The 20,241-nt window shown below is 37.6% G+C and overlaps 2 protein-coding genes across 5 annotated transcripts in view; one reads left to right on the top strand and one right to left on the bottom strand.

Moving 5' to 3' along the window:
• The window catches only part of Vex (vexed), a 235,135-nt gene extending 225,734 nt beyond the window's left edge, over positions 1-9,401 (top strand). Inside the window, exons 4-5 of the mRNA XM_064071361.1 lie at positions 8,654-8,730; positions 8,783-9,401. Of these exons, the coding sequence (XP_063927431.1) occupies positions 8,654-8,730; positions 8,783-8,994 (289 nt within the window). The 3' untranslated portion in view covers positions 8,995-9,401. The remainder of the gene's footprint in view (positions 1-8,653; positions 8,731-8,782) is intronic.
• A 7,196-nt stretch (positions 9,402-16,597) lies between these two features.
• The window catches only part of LOC135140610 (uncharacterized), a 45,337-nt gene continuing 41,693 nt past the window's right edge, over positions 16,598-20,241 (bottom strand). For 2 of the 4 annotated variants that reach the window (XM_064071233.1, XM_064071236.1), the window contains one exon: positions 16,598-17,949. In XM_064071233.1, coding sequence (XP_063927303.1) covers positions 16,848-17,949 — 1,102 coding nt within the window. In that variant the 3' untranslated portion in view covers positions 16,598-16,847. The remainder of the gene's footprint in view (positions 17,950-20,241) is intronic. The other 2 variants (XM_064071235.1, XM_064071234.1) reach the window with 2 other exon arrangements.

The raw sequence follows: 20,241 nt of genomic DNA, 5'->3' as shown, positions 1-20,241 counted from the left end.
CCCTCCCCCCACCCAATCCAATCCAACTTGTTGCGTCTCCCCCATCCAGGGTCGGACCGTCCGCCAAGAACAAGCTCAAACATTTAAAATATTCACTTTAGTCGACAGGAATGTCCATCTTGTCCGGCCGGCGGGCGCTGCGGGGGTGGCTTAAACGGCTTTGCGACTTTATGAACTTACACGGGCCCGGGGGCGGCCGCCGCCTCAAGATTGATCCGATTTAAAAGTGCACAGTCAGCGAGTCCAACATATTGCTTAATGACACTCTTCAAACGGAATTCTTAATCCCGAAAGAGAGTATCGGGAATCGAATTACGGCGAAATGGAAGACGCGGGTTGTTTTTCAGTTTCGGCGGGGCGCCTCCTGGAGGAGTCGGGCACCTTGTGCGAAAAAGCGCCCACTCAATTACCGGCCGCAATTATTCATCTGGGTCACGTGCCATCTGGAGGGCATCGAGGGATGAAAATCGTCGATGAACTATGTATACAGGGCCGGACGTTTTGATAAATGCAGCAATTTCCTGCGCCGCTCACTCCATAACTCAGCCCCGGTTCGGCTGACGTCCGCCACATTTCATATATAAGAATTCAACTGTTGATTGTCTCTCGGTCTTTGATACGTTCCATTTTTTCTTCCGTTCTCCTTCACGCGTCGATTCGCCGGGCGGTTCGACTTGTTTTATTATTCACGTTTCGTGTGGCATTAGATTACGTTTTGTTCCATTTTTTGATGTATTGAGGCTGCTCTTCGGCATGGATAATTTTAATATTCATGAGTGCAGCGAAGTTGCGAAGTCGACTCAAAGGGGAGAGCTATTCGAGAGAGGAGATTATGGATACAGGTGAGCGCACCGACAAAGGGCTGGTGCATCTGAATTTAGGTCGAGTCATTTTCAACAAGACGGGGCCACAGCGCACTGCGAAAACCCGGCTGTCGCGACTAGTTAGATTCAATTTTCCACCCTTCTCACTCCAGTTGTTGATTTTCCCGTAAATATACCTCGTAAAACTTGCTTACGCCCCATTAAAAAACCTACTTACTTCCCAAAACCTTTCAGTCCAACTTTTACTACCCCATTATGCGCCACCCCCTGGTTTTTTTTTTCTACAACTCCGACTTTATTAATTCGTGAGGTATCGATTGCATGCGGGCGTTATCGCCATTTGTTATAACCTGGTTAGGGGTTCTTCGTAAAGGGTTGGACGGGGATGACATCCGCCGGCGCTTATTTTAATGGCCCACTTGATCCTGGTCGGCCGTTTCAGTAATAATTAACGAGCGGAGAGTCTCGATAACGTCTTTATTGGGCCTAACCCGTGGTTACGACACCGGATGTCTATGATGATGGATCGCGACCGGCGGAGGGTGGGACAGGGGTGGGGGTTTTTACGAGGAGGTCGGGAATTTATAAGGCGGGGGCGGAGGGCGCAGTTGGGCGAAACTTGGGGGTCAAGGGGGAATTTGTGGATGTAGAGGCGGTTTTAAGAGGGTTAGAGGCGTTTTTAATTTATCTGGTAGAACTGTAAACTATAATTAAGTGAAAGCGTTCCTCCTTTCGACGAATTAGCGACCATTAATGAAGTTCTCTTTAGCGTAGGGATATTTCAAAGTAGAAATTTAGCTTGCTAGAGGCATTTTCAATTTTCTCAGTTACGTTAAGTTAGAACTAGTATTAGTATTGATTTGGTCACAATATTCAAACGCAAAGTGGATTTCATTCGAAAATAGACTTGATACTACAAATTTATAAAAGTAGAGCTGTTTTAATTGCTCTGGACACTTGTACAAATTTAAAACAATGTATTTCTTATCTAAGATTCCAATTGACTAGAAATATTATATTTCGTGGTACAAAAGGTAATTTATTCCTAATTATTTATTTCTTAGAAAAGATGAAGACATGTTTTCCATATTATCGTAAACAGAGCAGGTTCAAGGTTCGTTAGAGGAATTTTCAATTTCCTCAATTTTATTAGATTAGTATCAGCAAACCTCGCTGTTTCGAAGAAATGACGGTTTTTAGCAAAATTATCGTATATAGAGGCGTTTTAAAAATTCATTATGGCCACTTTAATTATGGTGTAAATACTAATTTATGAAATTATCGAGCTCTAAAACACTCTCAAATCTCTCCATTTTATAATTCCGTGATAAAAAGGATAATTTTGCGGTAATTTTTGTTTTTTAGAAAAAAATCTGGCATTTTTTTAATGTTATCGTAAATAGAGCTGTTTCAAAGTTCGCTAGAGGTATTTTCAATTCTCTCAATTTTATTAGATTCGTTTCTAAGCAAGTACTAGCCCCGCCCACCCACCCTCTCCTTTTTTAGAGAATGACATTTACCAAAATCAGTCTTAACAACAATTACCCCACCCACATTTATTTTCTTAGAGGATGTGTCATTTGCCAAAATTATTCTTATTTTACCAAGAACTAGCCCCGCCCACCCGCCCTCTACTATTCTGGGCGGGGCTAGAATCTGCTAAGACAAAACTGATTTTGGTAAGTGAGATGTCCTCCAAGAGTAGTAGAGGGTGGGTGGGCGGGGCTAGTTTTTGGTAAGATAAGCAAAATTTTGGCAAGTGACATACTCTAAGAAAATAGAGAGTGGGTGGGCGGAGCTAATTCTTGGTAAGATAGGAATAATTTTGGCAGATGACATATCCTCGAAGAAAATAGAGGGTGGGTGGGCGGGGCTAGTTCTTAGTAAGATAAGAATAATTTTGGCGAATCACATATCCTCTAAGAAAATAGAGGGCAGGTGGGCAGGGCTACTGTTTGCTTGTAAGACTCTGTAGGACAAAGTTAAACTAAGCCCCGCCCACCCATCCGTCCTCATATTATTTTCTTCTGAAATAAGAAATAAATCTCTGCAATTAGCAGAAAAAAAAAATACGATTCGTGCTTTTTTCTATTAGTTCCGATTCTCATTCTACAGAAGATCATATAATTAACCCCGCCTACCGACCCCAACTCCAGTCCAGTGATTTATTTTATCAGGTCGCAATGAAAGGCGGATCTTATAATGAAAAAAAAATAAAATCGTTAGAATGAGAACAGGGCGAGTGGGCGGGGCTAGAATCTGCTGAGAAAAAACTGATTTTGGTAAGTGAGATGTGCTCCAAGAATAGTAGAGGGCAGGTGGGCGGGGCTAGTTCTTGGTAAGATAAGAATAATTTTGGCAAATCACATATCCTGTAAGAAAATAGAGGGTGGGTGGGTGGGCCTAGTTTTTGGTAAGTTAAAAATAATTTTGGCAGATGACGTATCCTCTAAGAAAGTAGAGGGTGGGTGAGCGGGGCTAATTCTTGGTAAGACAAGAATTATTTTGGCAAATGACATATCCTCTAAGAAATAGGGGGCGGGTGGGCGTGGCCACTGCTTGCTTATAAGACTCTGTGGGAGAAAGTTAAATTTAGGCCCGCCCACTCATCCGTCCTCACATTATTTTCTTCTGAAATAAGAATAAATCTCTGCGATTAGTGTAAAAAAATACGATTCGTGGTTTTTTCTATTAGTTCTGATTCCCATTCTACAGAAGATCATATAATTAGCAGCAAACCACGTTATTTCGAAGAAATGCGGTTTTCAGCAAAATTATTATTTATAGAGGCGTTTCAAAAATTCATTAGGGCCGTTTTAGTTATGGTGTGAATACTAAGTTATTTTATTTATTTTATTTTTATTTTATTTTATTCAATTACGTCCCCCAACAGGCACCAAGGCCCAATTACAGGGGAATATAAAACTATTGAGCTCTAAAACACCTCTCCATGTATAAAATTTTAAAAATGTATTCTTTATTTACGCTGGACCACTTGGTTGGTGGAGTTTCTAATTTTTACGAAACGAAAAACTAGAAATTTTATAATTCCATGTAAAAAGGATACTTTTGTCGTAATTGTTTGTTTGTTAGAAAAAATCAAGGCATTTTTTAATGTTATCCTGAACATAGCCGTTTCAAAGTTCGCTAGAGGCATTTTCAATTTTTTCAATTTTATTGGATTAGTATCTAAGCCAGTACTAGCTCCGCCCACCCACCCACTCTTTTCTTAGAGAATGTCATTTTCCAAAATCAGTCTTAACAGGCCCTAGCCCCGCCCACTCGCCCTCTATTTTCTTAGAGGATATGTCATTTGCCAAATTATTCTTATCTTACCAAAAATTAGCCCCGCCCACCCGCCCTCTACTATTCTTGGAGGACATCCCACTTGCCAAAATCAGTTTTGTCTTAGCAGATTCTAGCCCCACCCACCGGCGCTGGTCTAATTCTGACTATTTTATTTTTGATCATTATAAGATTCGCCTTTCAATGTGGTCAGATAAAATGAATCACTGGACTGGAGTTGGGGTGAGTGGGCGGGGTTAATTATATGATCTTCGGTAGAATGAGAATTGGAACTAATAGAAGAAAGCACGAATCGTATTTTTTTGATATGCTAATGGCACAGATTTATTTCTTATTTCAGAAGAAAATAATGTGAGCAGGGAGGGTGGGTGGGTGGGGCTAGTTCTTGGTAAGATAAGAATAATTTTGGCAGATGACATATCCTCTAAGAAAATAGAGGGCGGGTGGGCGGGGCTAGTTCGTGGTAAGATAAGAATAATTTTGGCAGATAATATACCCTCTAACAAAAAAAAAATATATATTAAGAGTATTTACTAAAAGGAAGAGGGCGGGGGGCGGGGGGCACTGCTTGCTTATAAGTTATAAGACTGTAGAAAACAGCTAAAGTCAACCCCGCCCACGTCCTTTCGCCATTTCACTGACTTATTTTATTTACTGTAAAATAGAAATTGAATTCAATTTTGACAAGTGGTAGAATTTAAGATTTAAAACAAAGTCAAAAGTGGTTCCGCCCACCCACCCCTATGCCATTTTGATCACTCAGTTTATTGGTGCTGAGACGGAAGTTGGGTTCTATATTGATAAATATAGAACCTAGAATAAAATGTTTTAAATTATGTATTTACTAAATTTTAATTTTTTCGAAAAACGACCAATCAGCTTCTACACTTAAGTAACAAAAAACATATAAAGTTAAAAATTCTAATAAAATAATAATGTTGTCAGTAATTAACAGTATTAAGAATGATCACAAGAATGAGGAGGGGGTGGGTGGGTGGGGCCATTGCTTGCTTCAGAGACTCGGTAGGACAAAGTTACACTTAGCCCCACCCACCCACCCGTCCGTCCTCACATAGTTTTCTTATGAAATAAGAAACAAATCTCTGCAATTAGCATGAGAAAAAAATACGATTCGTGCTTTTTTCTATTAGTTCTTATTCCCATTCTACAGAAGATCATATAATTAACCCCGCCCACCCACCCTAACTCCAGTCCAGTGATTAATTTTATCTGGTCACAATGAAAGGCGGATCTTATACTAAACAATAATAAAATCGTTAGAATGCACAGCGTGGATGGGCGGGGCTAGAATCTGCTCAGACAAAACTGATTTTGGCAAGTGAGATGTCCTCCAAGAATATTAGAGGGCGGGCGGGCGGGGCTAGTTCTTGGTAAGGTAAGAACCATTTTGGCAGATGGCATATCCTCTAAGAAAATAGAGTGGGAGGGGCTAAGTTTAACTTTGTTCTACAGAGTCTTATAAGCAAGTAGTAGCACCACCCACCTGTCCCCTAGTTCTTAGAGGATATGTCATTTCCCAAAATTATTCTTCTCATACCAAGAAATAGACCCACCCACCCGCCCTCTATTTTCTTAGAGGAAATGTCATCTGCCAAAATCATTATTAACTTAACAAGAACTAGGCCCGCCCACCCACCCTCTATTTTCTTAGAAGATATGTCATCTGCCAAAATTATTCTTATCTTGCCAAGAACTAGCCCCGCCCACCCGCCCTCTACTATTCTTGGAAGACATCTCACTTGCCAAAATCAGTTTTGTCTCAGCAGATTCTAGCCCCGCCTACCCGCCCTGTTCTCATTCTAACGATTTTATTGTTGTTCAGTTTATACTGAACAACAATAAATCTTAGATAGATCTTATGATCCGCCTTTCATTGTGAGCAGATAAAATGAATCACTGGACTGGAGTTGGGGTGGGTGGGCGGGCTTAATTATATGATCTTCTGTAGAGTGGGAATGGGAACTAATAGAAAAACCAGGAGTCGTAATTTTTTGTTATCCTAATCGCAGAGATTTATTTCTTATTTCAGAAGAAAATAATGTGAGGACGGTTGGATGGGCGGGGCTAAGTTTAACTTTGTCCTACAGAGCCTTGAAGCGAACAGTAGCCCCGCCCACCCGCCCTCTATTTTGTTAGGGGATATGTCATCTGCCAAAATTATTCTTATATTATCAAGAATTAGCCCCGCCCGCCCGCCCTCTACTATTCTTGGAGGACATCCCACTTGCCAAAATCAGTTTTGTCTTAGCAGATTCTAGCCCCGCCCACCCGCGCTGTTCTCATTCTAACGATTTTATATTTGTTCAGTATAAGATCCGCCTTTCATTGTGATCAGATAAAAGCAATCATTGGACTGGAGTTGGGGTGGGTGGGCTGTGTCAATTATATGATCTTCTGTAGAATGGGAATGGGAACTAATAGAAAAATGCACGAATCATAATTTTTTTGTTATACTAATTAAGGAGATTTATTTCTTGTTTCGGAAAAATATAATGTGAGGACGACCGGGTGGGCGGGTGGGGCTAAGTTTAACTTTGTCCTATAGATTCTTTGAAGCAAACAGTAGCCCCACCCAACCGCCCTCTATTTTCTTAGAGGATATGTGATTTACCAAAATTATTCTTATCTTACCAAGAACTAGCCCCGCCCACCCGCCCTCTATTTTTTTAGAGGATATGTGATTTGCCAAAATTATTCTTATATTACCAAGAACTAGCCCCGCCCACCCACCCTCTACTATTCTTGGACGATATCTCACTTGCCAAAAGCAGCTTTGTCTTAGCAGATTCTAGCCCCGCCTACCCGCCCTGTTCTCATTCTAACGATTTTATTATTGTTCAGTTTAAGATCCGCCTTTCATTGTGATCAGATAAAATCAATCATTGGACTGGAGTTGGGGTGGGTGGGCGGGGTTAATTATATGATCTTCTGTAGAATGGAAATCGGAACTAATAGAAAAAAGCACGAATCGTATTTTTTTTTGTTATGCCAATTCCACAGATTTATTTCTTATTTCAGAAGAAAATAATGGGAGGACGGACGGGTGGGTGGGCGGGGCTAAGTTTAACTTTGTCCTACAGAGACTTTGAAGCAAGCAATAGCCCCACCCACCCACCCGCTCTTTAGTAAAAATATAATTAGAAACATATTATCCTAGATTCCATATTTATAAATATAGAATCCAACTTCCGTCTTAGCACCAATACACTGAGTGATCAAAATGGAATAGGGGTGGGTGGGCGGTGCATTTTTCAAAATTGAATTCAAGTAAACAAAATAAGTCAGTGAAATGGCGAAAGGACGTGGGCTGGGTTGACTTTAGTTGTTTTCTGCAGTCTTATAACTTATAAACAAGCAGTAGCTCCGCCCCCACGCTCTTTATTCTAGTAACCACTCCTACTATTGTTCAGTCTTATTTTAAATAGTAGCATTGTCCGTCCGCTGTTAATTTTCTTAGAGGATATGTCATTTGGCAAAATTATTCTTATCTTACCAAGAACTAGCCCCGCCCACCCACCCTCTATTTTCTTAGAGGATATGTCATCTGCCAAAATTATTCTTACCTTCTAAAGAACTAGCCCCACCCACCCACCCTCTACTATTCTTGGACGACATCCCACTTACCAAAATCAGTTTTGCCTTAGCAGATTCTAGCCCCGCCCACCCGCGCTGTTCTCATTCTAACGATTTTATTTTTGATCAGTATAAGATCCGCCTTTCATTGTAAGCAGACAAAATGAATCACTGGACTGGAGTTGGGGTGGGTGGGCGGGGTTAATTATATGATCTTCTGTAGAATGAGAATGGGAACTAATAGAAAAAAGCACGAATCGTATTTTTTTCTTATGCTAATTGCAGAGATTTATTTCTTATTTCACAAGAAAATAATGTGAGGACGGACGGGTGGGTGAGCGGGGCTAAATTTAACTTTGTCCTACAGAGTCTTTGAAGCAAGCAATAGCGCCACCCACCCACCCCCTCTTTAGTAAAAATATAATTAGAAACATATTATCCTAGATTCTATATTTATAAATATAGAATCCAACTTCCGTCTCAGCACCAATAAACTGAGTAATCAAAATGGAATAGGGGTGGGTGGGTGTGTCCACTTTTGACGTTGTTTTAAATCTTAAATTCTACCACTTGTCAAAATTGAATTCAATTAATATTTTACAGTAAATAAAATAAGTCAGTGAAATGGCGAAAGGACGTGGGCGGGGTTGACTTTAGCTGTTTTCTACTACCCTTAATATTGTTCACTCTTATTTTAAATATTAAACCGATGTTATTTATATTTTTTTATTTTAATTTTAGCAAAATTTTTACATATAGAGGCGTTTCAAAAATTCATTAAGGCCATTTTAGCTAATACTCAATCGTAAAGGATTTCAATACTTCATATTTACAAAAGTAGAGGCGTTTTAGTATATAGAGCCGCTTCAAAAATCGCTAGAGCCTCTTTCACTTTTTCCATTTTTGTACTAATTTTTCCCTTTTTTCAGGTACTGCGTCTCGTTCGAGATCCTCAAAGCGTCGAAAGCCTGCCGAAAAGAACCAAACTACAGCGCTCTAAAAGAGGGTAAGTCCGCCCCTGCCTCGTTTAAGCTCACTTCACCCCCGCTTTTCCGCAGGCGACCGCGTGTGCGTCCGCTGCGAGTCCGAGGCCCTCCACCAGACCCTCGGCTGGCGGTGCCAGGGCCACGGCGTGCAGGGCCGCATCACCCGCTTTTCGGCCCTGTCGGCGCCCCACTGCCACGGCAAGTGGCTGCGCGCCGCCGCCGAGCCGGACCGGTCGTGCACGGACAGGAGTTGCAAAGCCGAATCTGCCTTCATCTTCGTCTGAGACGCGCTTCAGCCCACCACCAGCACAGTCACAGTCACAGTCACCCGGCCGCAGCGACGCAGAGCTCGGAACAGACTGTGTAGGAGTAATCAAAATGTTTCGTAAAAAGGAATTCGTTTAGACGTGTGTCGATGGCTGACCAATATTATATTTAAAGGATTAAAATATTGCTATTATATTTGAAAGGTTTTTCTTACTAAACGTGTATTCTTTGTAGGATGTATGTTAGATGGTGATTCTACCTATATTTGTTACTCGTAGCACTAAATATTTTTACTAACCGATGTACATAACGATGCAATGAAGACCCTTTTTGTAGTATTATACGACCTATATTTTGTCAGACATATCAAAGAATTGGGATATATCATGTCATTGTTGAAAACAATAAAGTAATTATAAGGAGATTGAGTGCGTTTTTTACTGATCGAGGGGAAACTAGGGAAGTATGAAGTGTTGTAAGAAAGTATGTTTTTTCGACGTTTCGTAACCCCTAGAGTATGAAAAAGTAGGTCTCCCGTTTCGGTATGTTGGCGATTTTATTAGACATTCTTGAAGCTAGTGGACTGACTGCATGCTTTTTTAAATTTGATAGAATCTCAGGGGTCCTTGATGTTATTTTTTTTTAAGAATATGAACGAATTTTGAGATTTCGGCTCTCTTATTTTTGAAAAAATTTGAAACTATCACGAGACTCACAGTGTTCTTTTTTTTTGCTTAATGAAAGAATCATGGCATTTGGTGTTTTATATTTGAAAATATCTCTGCAATCGTAGGTGCTTTTTTTTAAGTTTGATAAAATCTCCCAGGTCCTTGGTGTTCTTTATTTTTAAGAACATGAAAAAATCTTAGAACATATGGGGCTTTATTTTTGAAAAAGTTTGAAAAAAATCTCTGAAATTCCTGGTGTTTTATACTTCGAAATATTTGAAAGAATCCTGGAGTGCGTGGCGTTTTATTTTTGAAAGAATTCGATAAAATCTTTGGAAATCTTGGTGTTTTCTGTAGGTTTAAAAGAATCTCGGGAAACCTCGGTCACCTTTTTGTGATATAAAAGAATCTTGGGGCTTTTGGTGTTTTATTTAGTTTTGGAAAGTTTGAAAGAATTTCGAAGTCCATATGTTTTTAAGAATCTTAGAGTCTCTGTGTTTTATATTTGAAAACATCTCTGGAACCGTTGGTGTTTTTTTTTAAGTTTGTTAAAATCTCACGGGTCCTTGGTGTTCTTTTTTTTAAGAAAATGATAGAATCTTAGAACATATGGGGCTTTATTTTTGAAAAAGTTTGAAAAAAGCTCTGAAATTCCTGGTGTTTTATACTTCGAAATATTTGAAAGAATCCTGGAGTCCGTGGCGTTTTATTTTTGAAAGAATTCGACAAAATCTTTGGAAATCTTGGTGTTTTCTCTAGGTTTGTGGAAATTCTAGTGCTTTTTTACAGTATGAAAGAATCTCAGAGGTCCCTGGTGTTCTTTTTTTTAAGAATATGAGAGCATCTTGGAGCATCTGGTGTTTTATATTTGAAAAAAATCTCTTGAATTTGCTGGTGTTTTATAATTCGAAATATTTGAAAGAAACCTGGGATCCGTGGTGTTTGATTTTTTGAAAGAATTCTACAAAATCTTTGGAAATCTTAGTGTTTTCTCTAGAATCAAAGAATCTCGGGAAACCTTGTTTTTTTGTATTCTGAAAGAATCTTGGGATTTTTGATGTTTTAGTTTTTAAAAAGTTTGAAAGAATCTTAGTGTCTTTAAGAATGTTACAATCTCAGATGTTTTATTCTTGACAATGGTTGCAGGAATCTGGTAGTCAGAGTGTTTTTTTGTTAAAGAATTTGAAAAAATCTCCATAATCCTCGGTGACATTTATGTTTTTTTTTTAATGAAAGAATCATAGCGTTTGATGTTTTATATAGCAAAAAATTTCTGGGCCCCTGGTGCTTTATTTTTACAAAAGTTTGAAAGGAATTTCTGAAATTTCTGGGGCAATATTCTTGAAAAAGTTAGAAACAATCTTGTGGTCCCTGGTGTTTTATTTTTGAAAGAATTAAAAAAAAATTTTTGGAAACATTGGTGCTTTCTCTAAGTTTGAAAGAATCTCGGTAAACCGTTGCTATTTTTTGTATTATGAAAGAATCTTGAGGCTTTGGGGATTTAATTATGAAAAAACTTGAAAGAATCTCTAAAATTCATGGTGTTTTATACCTCGAAATGTTTGAAGAAATTCTGGGATCCCTAGTGTTTTATTTTTGAAAAAGTTTGAAAGAATCTCGAAGTCCATAGTGTCTTTAAAAATCTTATGTCCTTGGTGTTTTATTTTTGAAAGAATTCGAAAAAACTTTAAAAATATTGGTGCTTTCTCTAAGTTTAGAAGAATCTTAGGGTTTTCGGTGTTTTATTTTTGAAAAAAATTCTGGAACCCTTGATGTTTTTTTTAAGTTTGAAAGAAACTCGGGAGTCTTTGCTGCTTCTTTTTTAAAAACTTGAAAAAAATCTCCTAAATTCCTGGTGTTTTATTCTTGAAAAAGTTTGAAAGAATCTTGAGTCCTTGGTGTTTTATTTCTGAAAGAATTCGACCAAATCTTTGCAAACCTGGGTGATTTCTCTAAATTTGAAAGAATCTGGGACAACCGTGATCCCTTTTTTTGTAAAATGAAAGAATCTTGGGGCCTCTGGTGTTTTAATTATGAAAAAGTTTGAAAGAATCTCTGAAATTCCTGCTGTTTTATAAAAAATCTGGGATCTCTGGTATTTTATTTTTGAAAAAGTTTGAAAGAATCTCGAAGTCCATAGTGTCTTTAAGAATCGTGTGGTCCTTGGTGTTTTATTTTTGAAAGAATTCGAAAAAACTTTGAAAACGTTGGTGCTTTCTCTAAGTTTAGAAGAATCTTCGGGCTTTTGGTGTTTTATTTTTGAAAAAAAAATCTAAAACCCTTGGTGTTTTTTTAAGTTTGAAAGAAGCTCGGGAGTCTTTGCTGCTTCATTTTTAAAAACTTGAGAAAAATCTCCGAAATTCCTGGTGTTTTATTCTTGAAAAAGTTTGAAAGAATCTTGAGTCCTTGGTGTTTTATTTCTGAAAGAATTCGACCAAATCTTTGCAAACCTGGGTGATTTCTCTAAATTTGAAAGAATCTGGGAAAACCGTGGTCCCTTTTTTTTGTAAAATGAAAGAATCTTGGGGCCTTTGGTGTTTTAATTATGAAAAAGTTTGAAAGAATCTCTGAAATTCCTGGTGTTTTATACCTCGAAATGTTTGAAGAAATTCTGGGATCCATGGTGTTTTATTTTTGGAAAAGTTTGAAAGAATCTCGAAGTCCATAGTGTCTTTAAGAATCTTGTGGTCCTTGGTGTTTTATTTTTGAAAGAATTCGAAAAAACTTTGAAAACGTTGGTGCTTTCTCTTACTTTAGAAGAATCTTGGGGTTTTTGGTGTTTTATTTTTGAAAAAGTTTGAAAGAATCTCGAAGTCCATAGGGTCTTTAAGAATCTTATGGTCCTTGGTGTTTTATTTTTGAAAGGAGTCGAGAAAAACTTTGAAAATGTTGGTGCTTTCTCTAAGTTTAGAAGAATCTTGGGGCTTTTGGTGTTTTATTTTTGAAAAAAAAAATTCTAAAACCCTTGGTGTTTTTTTTTTAAGTTTGAAAGAAGCTCGGGAGTCTTTGCTGCTTCCTTTTTAAAAACTTTAAAAAAATCTCTGAAATTCCTGGTGTTTTAATCTTGAAAAAGTTTGAAAGAATCTTGAGTCCTTGGTATTTTATTTCTGAAAGAATTCGACCAAATCTTTGCAAACCTGGGTGATTTCTCTAAATTTGAAAGAATCTGGGAAAACCGTGGTCCCTTTTTTTGTAAAAATGAAAGAATCTTGGGGCCTCTGGTGTTTTAATTATGAAAAAGTTTGAAAGAATCACTGAAATTCCTGGTGTTTTATACCTCGAAATGTTTGAAGAAATTCTGGGATCCCTGGTGTTTTATTTTTGAAAAAGTTTGAAAGAATCTCGAAGTCCATAGTGTCTTTAAGAATCTTGTGGTCCTTGATGTTTTATTTTTGAAAGAATTCGTAAAAACTTTGAAAACGTTGGTGCTTTCTCTAGGTTTAGAAGAATCTTGGGGCTTTTGGTGTTTTATTTTTGAAAAAAATTCTGAAACTCTTGGTGTTTTTTTTTAAGTTTGAAAGAAGCTCGGGAGTCTTTGCTGCTTCATTTTTAAAAACTTGAAAAAGATCTCTGAAATTCCTGGTGTTTTATTCTTGAAAACGTTTGAAAGAATCTTGAGTCCTTGGTGTTTTATTTCTGAAAGAATTTGACCAAATCTTTGCAAATCTGGGTGATTTCTCTAAATTTGAAAGAATCTGGGAAAACCATGGTCCCTTTTTTTGTAAAATGAAAGAATCTTGGGGCCTCTGGTGTTTTAATTATGAAAAAGTTTGAAAGAATCTCTAAAATTCCTGGTGTTTTATACTTCGAAATGTTTGAAAAAATTCTGGGATCCCTGACGTTTTATTTTTGAAAAAGTTTGAAAGAATCTCGAAGTCCATAGTATCTTTAAGAATCTTATCGTCCTTGGTGTTTTATTTTTGAAAGGAGTCGAGAAAAACTTTGAAAATGTTGGTGCTTTCTCTAAGTTTAGAAGAATCTTGGGGCTTTTGGTGTTTTATTTTTGAAAAAAAAAATTCTAAAACCCGTGGTGTTTTTTTTTTAAGTTTGAAAGAAGCTCGGGAGTCTTTGCTGCTTCCTTTTTAAAAACTTGAAAAAAATCTCCGAAATTCCTGGTGTTTTATTCTTGAAAAAGTTTGAAAGAATCTTGAATCCTTGGTGTTTTATTTCTGAAAGAATTCGACCAAATCTTTGCAAACCTTGGTGATTTCTCTAAATTTGAAAGAATCTGGGAAAACCATTGTCCCTTTTTTTGTAAAATGAACGAATCTTGTGGCTTCTGGTGTTTTACTCTTGAGAAAGTTTGCAAAAACCTTGGGACTTCTGTGTATTTTTTCTTAATTCAAGAACCGTGACTTTGGTATCCTGCATTTGAAAATAATTTAAGAATGAAAGAATCTCCAGAATCCCTTGTGTGGGTGTTTTTTTTTTAATACCAAAGATCATTTTGGGACTCTCCAGTTCCTAGTGTTTTATTTTTTAAAAAATTTGAAAATGTTGATGCTTTCTCCAAATTTGAAAGAATCTTGGAGCTTTTAGTGTTTTATTGTTGAAAAAGTTTAAAAGAATCGCGAGATTCGTTGTATCTTTGAGAATTTTAGTCTCTGGTGTTTTATATTCGAAAAAATTTCTGGAATCTTTGGTGTTTTTCTAACTGTAAACGAAACTCGGAAGTCTCTGCTGTTTCATTTTTAAAAACTTGAAAAAAATCTCCGAAATTCCTGGTGTTTTATTCTTGAAGAAGTTTGAAAGAATCCTTGGTGTTTTATTTCTGAAAGAATTCGACAAAATCTTTGCAAACATTGGTGCTTTCTCTATGTTTGAAAAAGTATTGGAGCTTTTTGACCTCTGGTGTTTTATATTTGAAATAATTTGTGGAAGCCTGGTGTTTTTTTAAATATGAAAGAATCTCAAGGGTCAATGATGTTTTTTTTTTTAAGAATATGGAATAATCTTTGAGCATCTAGTGTTTTATTTTTGAAAAAATTTAGAAAAAATCTTTGAAATTCCTGGTGTTTCATATTTCCAAATATTTGAAAGAATCCTGGGATCCCAGGTGTTTTATTCATGACAGAATTCGACAAATTCTTTGGAAACCTTTGTGTTTTCTCTAGGTTTAAAATAATCTCGGGAAACCTTGGTTTCTTTTTTTGTCATGTGAAAAACTCTTGGAGTTTTTGGTGTTTTATTTTTGAAATAGTTTGAAAGAATCTGGGAACCTATAGTGTCATTAAGAATCTTAGAGTCTGGGAGTTTTATGTCTAAAAAATGTTGAAGGAAGCTCGGGGTCCCAAGTGGTTTTTTTTAGGGAAAAATTGAAAAAAATCTCCGAAAACCCTGGTGTTGTTTAAGTTTGAAAGAATTTCGAGTCTCCTGATGGCTTTTATTAATAATTTGGAAGAATCTTGGAGTTTCTGGTGTTTTATTTTTGAAAAAGTTGAAAACAATGAACTCTGGTGTTTTATACTTGAAATAATATGTGGAACCTTGGTGCTTTTTGTAAATATGAAAGAATCTTTGAGCATCTAGTGTTTTATTTTTGAAACAGTTTTATATACATTTCTTAAATTCCAGGTGTTTTATATTTCGAAATGTTTGAGAGAAACCTGGAATCCAAGGTGTTTTATTTTTGAAAGAATTCGACAAATTCTTTGAAAACCTTTGTGTTTTCTCTAGGTTTAAAAGAATCTCGGGAAACCTTGGTTTCTTTTTTTTTGTAATGTGAAAGAATCTTAAGGCTTTTGGTGTTTTATTTTAGAAAAAGTTTGAGAGAATCTCTAAGCCTATAGTGTCTTTAATAATCTTAGAATACATGAGTTTTATTTCTGAAAAAATCTGAAAGAAAATCGGGGTGCCAATTGCTTTTTTAGTGAAGAATTCAAAAAATCTCCGGAATCTCTGGTGTTTTTTAAGTTTGCAAGAATCTCGGGAACCCCTAGTGTCTTTTTTTAATAATATGGAAAAATCTTGGGGTTTGTGGTGTTTTATTTTTTAAAAAGTTAAAAGCAATGACCTCTGGTGTTTCATACATTGAAATAATATGTAGGATCCTGGTGCTTTTTTTAAGTATGAAAGAATCTCAGGGGTTCCTGGTGTTCTTTTTTTAAGAATATAAAAAAGAATCTTTGAGCATCTAGTGTTTTACTTGAATTGAAAAAATCTCTCATATTCCTGGTGTTTTTTAATACGAAATGTTTGAAAGAATCCTGAGGTCACATGTGTTTTATTTTTGAAAGAATTCTACATATTCTTTGGAATCTTTTGTGTTTTCTCTAGGTTTAAAAGAATCTCGGAAACCCCTGCTGTCTTTTTTAATAATATGAAAGAATTTTGGGGTTCTGGTGTTTTATTTTTAAAAAAGTTAAAAACATAAACTCTAGTGTTTTATATTAATCTTAGAACATTTGGTGTTTTATTTTTGAAAGTCTGAAAGAATCTCAACGTCTATTGTGTCTTTAATGCCCATTTGTACAGCACTTTTAACAACGCGTGATCAGAAATGACTCGAGTCTGTTGGCAATCCTGGATTTTTAGTTGAAATTGGTGTTTTGTATTATTTCTGGCTGTCAACTGTCAAGATTGACAGATTGCTGACATTTTTAATTTGTAAGATGTATTCAAAACATAACCTAAATTTATCGCATGTCACGATTGACATATCTGTCACCCAGTTACTTTCGTTATGCCAACATAAGCGCAAGAAAAGTTTATATTTTTGTTCAACAGAGTCAACCAATTGAAAAAAATTCTGGGAAAAGAATCTTAGGGCTCCTGACACCTTATTTAATAAAAGAATTTCAAAAAAATCTTACGATTTATCTTTATTTTATTACATTAAAACAATAACATTTGCAGATTACAAATTATGCCGCCATTTTTCGACCATGACGTCATCGATTTATCGAAGGAGCCGAGTCAACCTGCAACTGTCGCCCCAAATAAAACACTCCTCTGTAATCGCAAAGCTTTTTAATCGTTAAATATCAAATAAAAAATCCTCCTTATAAAATATCTAACCTCTCCTAACCTATATGTACACGCCCTAATCGCTACGCTTAACCCTACATCGGTAGTCAACTCTCCTCCATCAACTGCAAGATCACATTATCCGGAATCTGGTCGATGATTTCATCAAACACGTCCTCCATGGAAAAGTCTTCGTCACCGTCACTAAACTCAATCGGAGACAAGGTCACCTTGTGTCAGGCCTCCTCCTCCTTACTCTCACAATCGTTCACTTCGACTACTGGAAAAATATTGAAAAGATTACTAAACTGCTCCGCGCTCATCTTCTTCGTAACTTTATTAACCTCAATACTCGTCGACACGCCCTTCAAGTCCGCGTCCTCCTTTTTACTCCCGTAAAACGAGTACTCCCTCACGAACGGCGCCCCCGTCGACTTCCTCGCCAGCATCTTCCTCGGCGGCGGCGCGAACGCCGCCGACGTGTCCCCGCGCTCCTTCGCCGCCACGATCTGCTGCACCAGGTCCTCGTACTCCTTCAGCTTGTCCTTGTTCTCCTCCACGCGCTCCGCGCTGTGCACGTGCTCCTTGTTGTGGTGCGCGCGCGCCTCCGTCGGGAAGATGAACGTCGCCCCGCACAGCAGGCAGTCGATGGGCCGCAGGTGCTTGCGCAGGTGGCCGCGGATGCCGCTGACGCTGCAGCTCCTGAACGGGCACTTGGTGCAGCAGAACTGCTCCTTGGCGCCGCCCGGCTTGTTCTCGATGCAGCTGTAGGTCAGCTTCTTGCCGCTGTGCGCCTTCCCGAAGTGCGCCCGCAGGTCCTTGATGTTGAGGAAGGTCCCCGAGCACTCCAGGCAGATGTACTGGTAGATGGTGAACTTGAGGGCGTCGTGCTTCTCGCGGTGGTGCTCGCGCAGGACCTTCTCGGGGCCGCGCTCGTGGCAGTGGGAGCAGCAGAACATGGTTTGGACCTTGGCCTTGACCACGACCTTGTACGACGCCTCCTCGCCCTCGTGGCACTCGCTGGCGTGCTTGCGGAGCGCCTCGACGCTGCGCTCCACCTCCGAGCACTGGGTGCACGCGTACTGGACCTCCTCGGTGGAGGCGCCGGGCTGCGGCGGCGGCGCCGTCGTCGTCTGCGGGGTCTTCAACAAGAAGAGGACCTTGGACACGTAGGGGCCGCTGGTGGAGAAGTCCACGTCGTAGGTGGGGTGCGACATGAAGGTGTGCTGGAAGAGCTCGTTGAGGGTGACGTGCTCGGAGTGGCAGTGGTTGCAGGTGTACACGTGGTCGGCCCAGTGGTAGAGCTCGTGGTCTTTCAAAAGGTGCAAGTTTTTGAACCTAAAACGAATTTATTATAATAACAATAATTAAATAAGTTTTAAAGTACTTTTCTATTAGTTAATTTTTATTTTTTACTTTTTTGAATTCGGTCGTTGAAAAAATATTGTAACTAACACGTTGGTTAATGCTAGCTAATAATTGCGTCGATTGTTAAAGCTTTCATTAAACAACTCGTTCGTTAAATAGCTATTTTAAAGTTTCAAGTTTCGTTCACCGATATTGATTTCGTCACCTAGGCAACCGCAGTGTGACCAACATAATGGTCAGCATACCAAAAAACACTAGTGTTTTTTTTATTATGACTTCTTTCTCGAAAATAAAAAGAAATAAAATAAAGTAGTTTCAAAGAATCTCCAGGACCACTTTCGTTTTGTTTTTGAAGTAGTTTAAAAGAAACTTGAGAACACTTGGAGTCTTTTTTTAATAGCTTGGGATTTTGGTGTTTTAATTTTGAAAAAGTTTGAAAGAATGTCGAAATACATATATACTGTCTTTAAGAAGCTTAGAGTTCCCGAGTTTTATCTTTGAAAAAGCTTGAAGGGACCTGGCGATTTCAAGTGTTTTTTTTTCTGTAGGAAAGAATTCGAAAAAATCTCCAAAATCCCTGGTGTTTTTTAAGTTTAAAAGAATCTCGGCAACCCTTGGTGTTTTTTTTTTCATATTATCGCAGAATCTTGAGGCCTCTGCTGCTTTATTTTTTAAAAAGTTCAAAAAAAAATTACCTCTGGTATTTTAAATTTGAAAAAATTTCTTTTTTTTTTAAGTATGAAAAAATCTCGAGGATCACTTTCGTTTAGTTTTTGAAGTAATTTGTAAGAATCTCGGGGACCCCTCTTGTTTAGTTTTTGAAGTAGTTCGAAAGAATCTCGGGGAACACTTGTTTGGTTTTTGAAGTAGTTTAAAGAATCTCGAGAACCCCTTGTGTCTGGTTTTTGAATTAGTTTGAAAGAATCTCCGGGACCTCTTTTGTTTTGATATTGAAGTAGTTTAAAAGAATTTCGGGGACATTTTTGTTTGATTTTTGAAGTGGTTTGAAAGAATCTCCGCGACCTATTTTGTTCTGATTTTGAAGTAGTTTGAAAGAATCTCTAGAACCTCTTTTACCTTGTTTTTGAATTATTTTCATAAAATTCTGGGGATCCCTTGCCTTGTTTTTAAAGTAATTTGCAAATAATCTCGGGGACCCCTTGTGTTTGGTTTTTGAAGTAGTTCGAAAGAATCTCCGGGACGTTTTATTCTGTTTTTGCAGTAGTTTCAAAAAATCTTGGGGACCCCTTTTGTTTGGTTTTTGAAGCAGTTTGAAAGAATCTCCTGGACCCCTTTTGTTTGGTTTTTGAAGTAGTTTGAATGAATCTCTGGGACTACTTTTGTTTGGTTTTTGAAGTAGTTTCATAGAATCTCGGGGACCCCTTTCGTATGGTTTTTGAAATAGTTTCATAGAATCTCAGGGAAATCTTTTGTTTGGTTTTTGTAGTAGTTTAAAAAAAATCCAGGCCCTCTTTTGCTTGGTTTTTAAAGTAGCTTTGAAAAAATCTCTGGGACTTCTTTTGTTTGGTTTTTGAAGTAGTTTGAAAAAATCTCGGGGAGCCCTTTCGTATGGTTTTTGAAGTAGTTTGAAAGAACCTCTGTGGCGTGGACTCTTTCATTCTGATTTTGAAGTAGTTTAAAAGAATCTCGGGGACCATTTTTGTTTGGTTTTTGAAGTAGTTTAAAAACTCTCCAGAACCTCTTTTGCTTTGTTTCTAAAGTAGCTTTAAAAGAATCTCTGAGACTAATTTTGCTTGGTTTTTGAAGTAGTTTTGAAAGAATCTCGGGGATCCCTTTGGTATGGTTTTTGAAGTAGTTTGAAAGAACCTCCTTTTTCCCTTTGATTTTGAAGTATAGTTTAAAAGAATCTCGCGTAAATTTTTCGTTTTGATTTTGAAGTATTTTAAAAGAATCTCGGGGACCATTTTTGTTTGGTTTTTGAACTAGTTAAAAAAAAATCTCCAGACCTCTTTTGCTTTGTTTTTAAAATAGCTTTGAAAGAATCTCCGAGACTAATTTGTTTGGTTTTTGAAGTAGTTTGAAAGAACCTCCTCTTTCGTTTTGATTTTGAAGTAGTTTAAAAGAATCTTGGCTAAATCTTTTGTTTTGATTTTGTAGTATTTTAAAAGAATCTCGGAGACCATTTTGTTTGGTTTTTGAAGTAGTTTAAAAAAATCTGCAGGACCTCTTTTGCTTTGTTTTTAAAGTAGCTTTGAAAAAATCTCTGGGACTCCTTTCGTTTTGATTTTGAAGTAGTTTAAA

The sequence above is a fragment of the Zophobas morio genome, unplaced genomic scaffold (assembly GCF_036711695.1).
Source record: "Zophobas morio isolate AGI-343-1 ecotype UQ-CSIRO unplaced genomic scaffold, CSIRO_AGI_Zmor_V1 ptg000040l, whole genome shotgun sequence".
Classification (NCBI taxonomy): Eukaryota; Metazoa; Arthropoda; class Insecta; order Coleoptera; family Tenebrionidae; genus Zophobas; species Zophobas morio.
The sequence above is the reverse complement of the archived record's forward strand: the minus strand, read 5'-3'. Positions and strand labels throughout refer to the sequence as shown.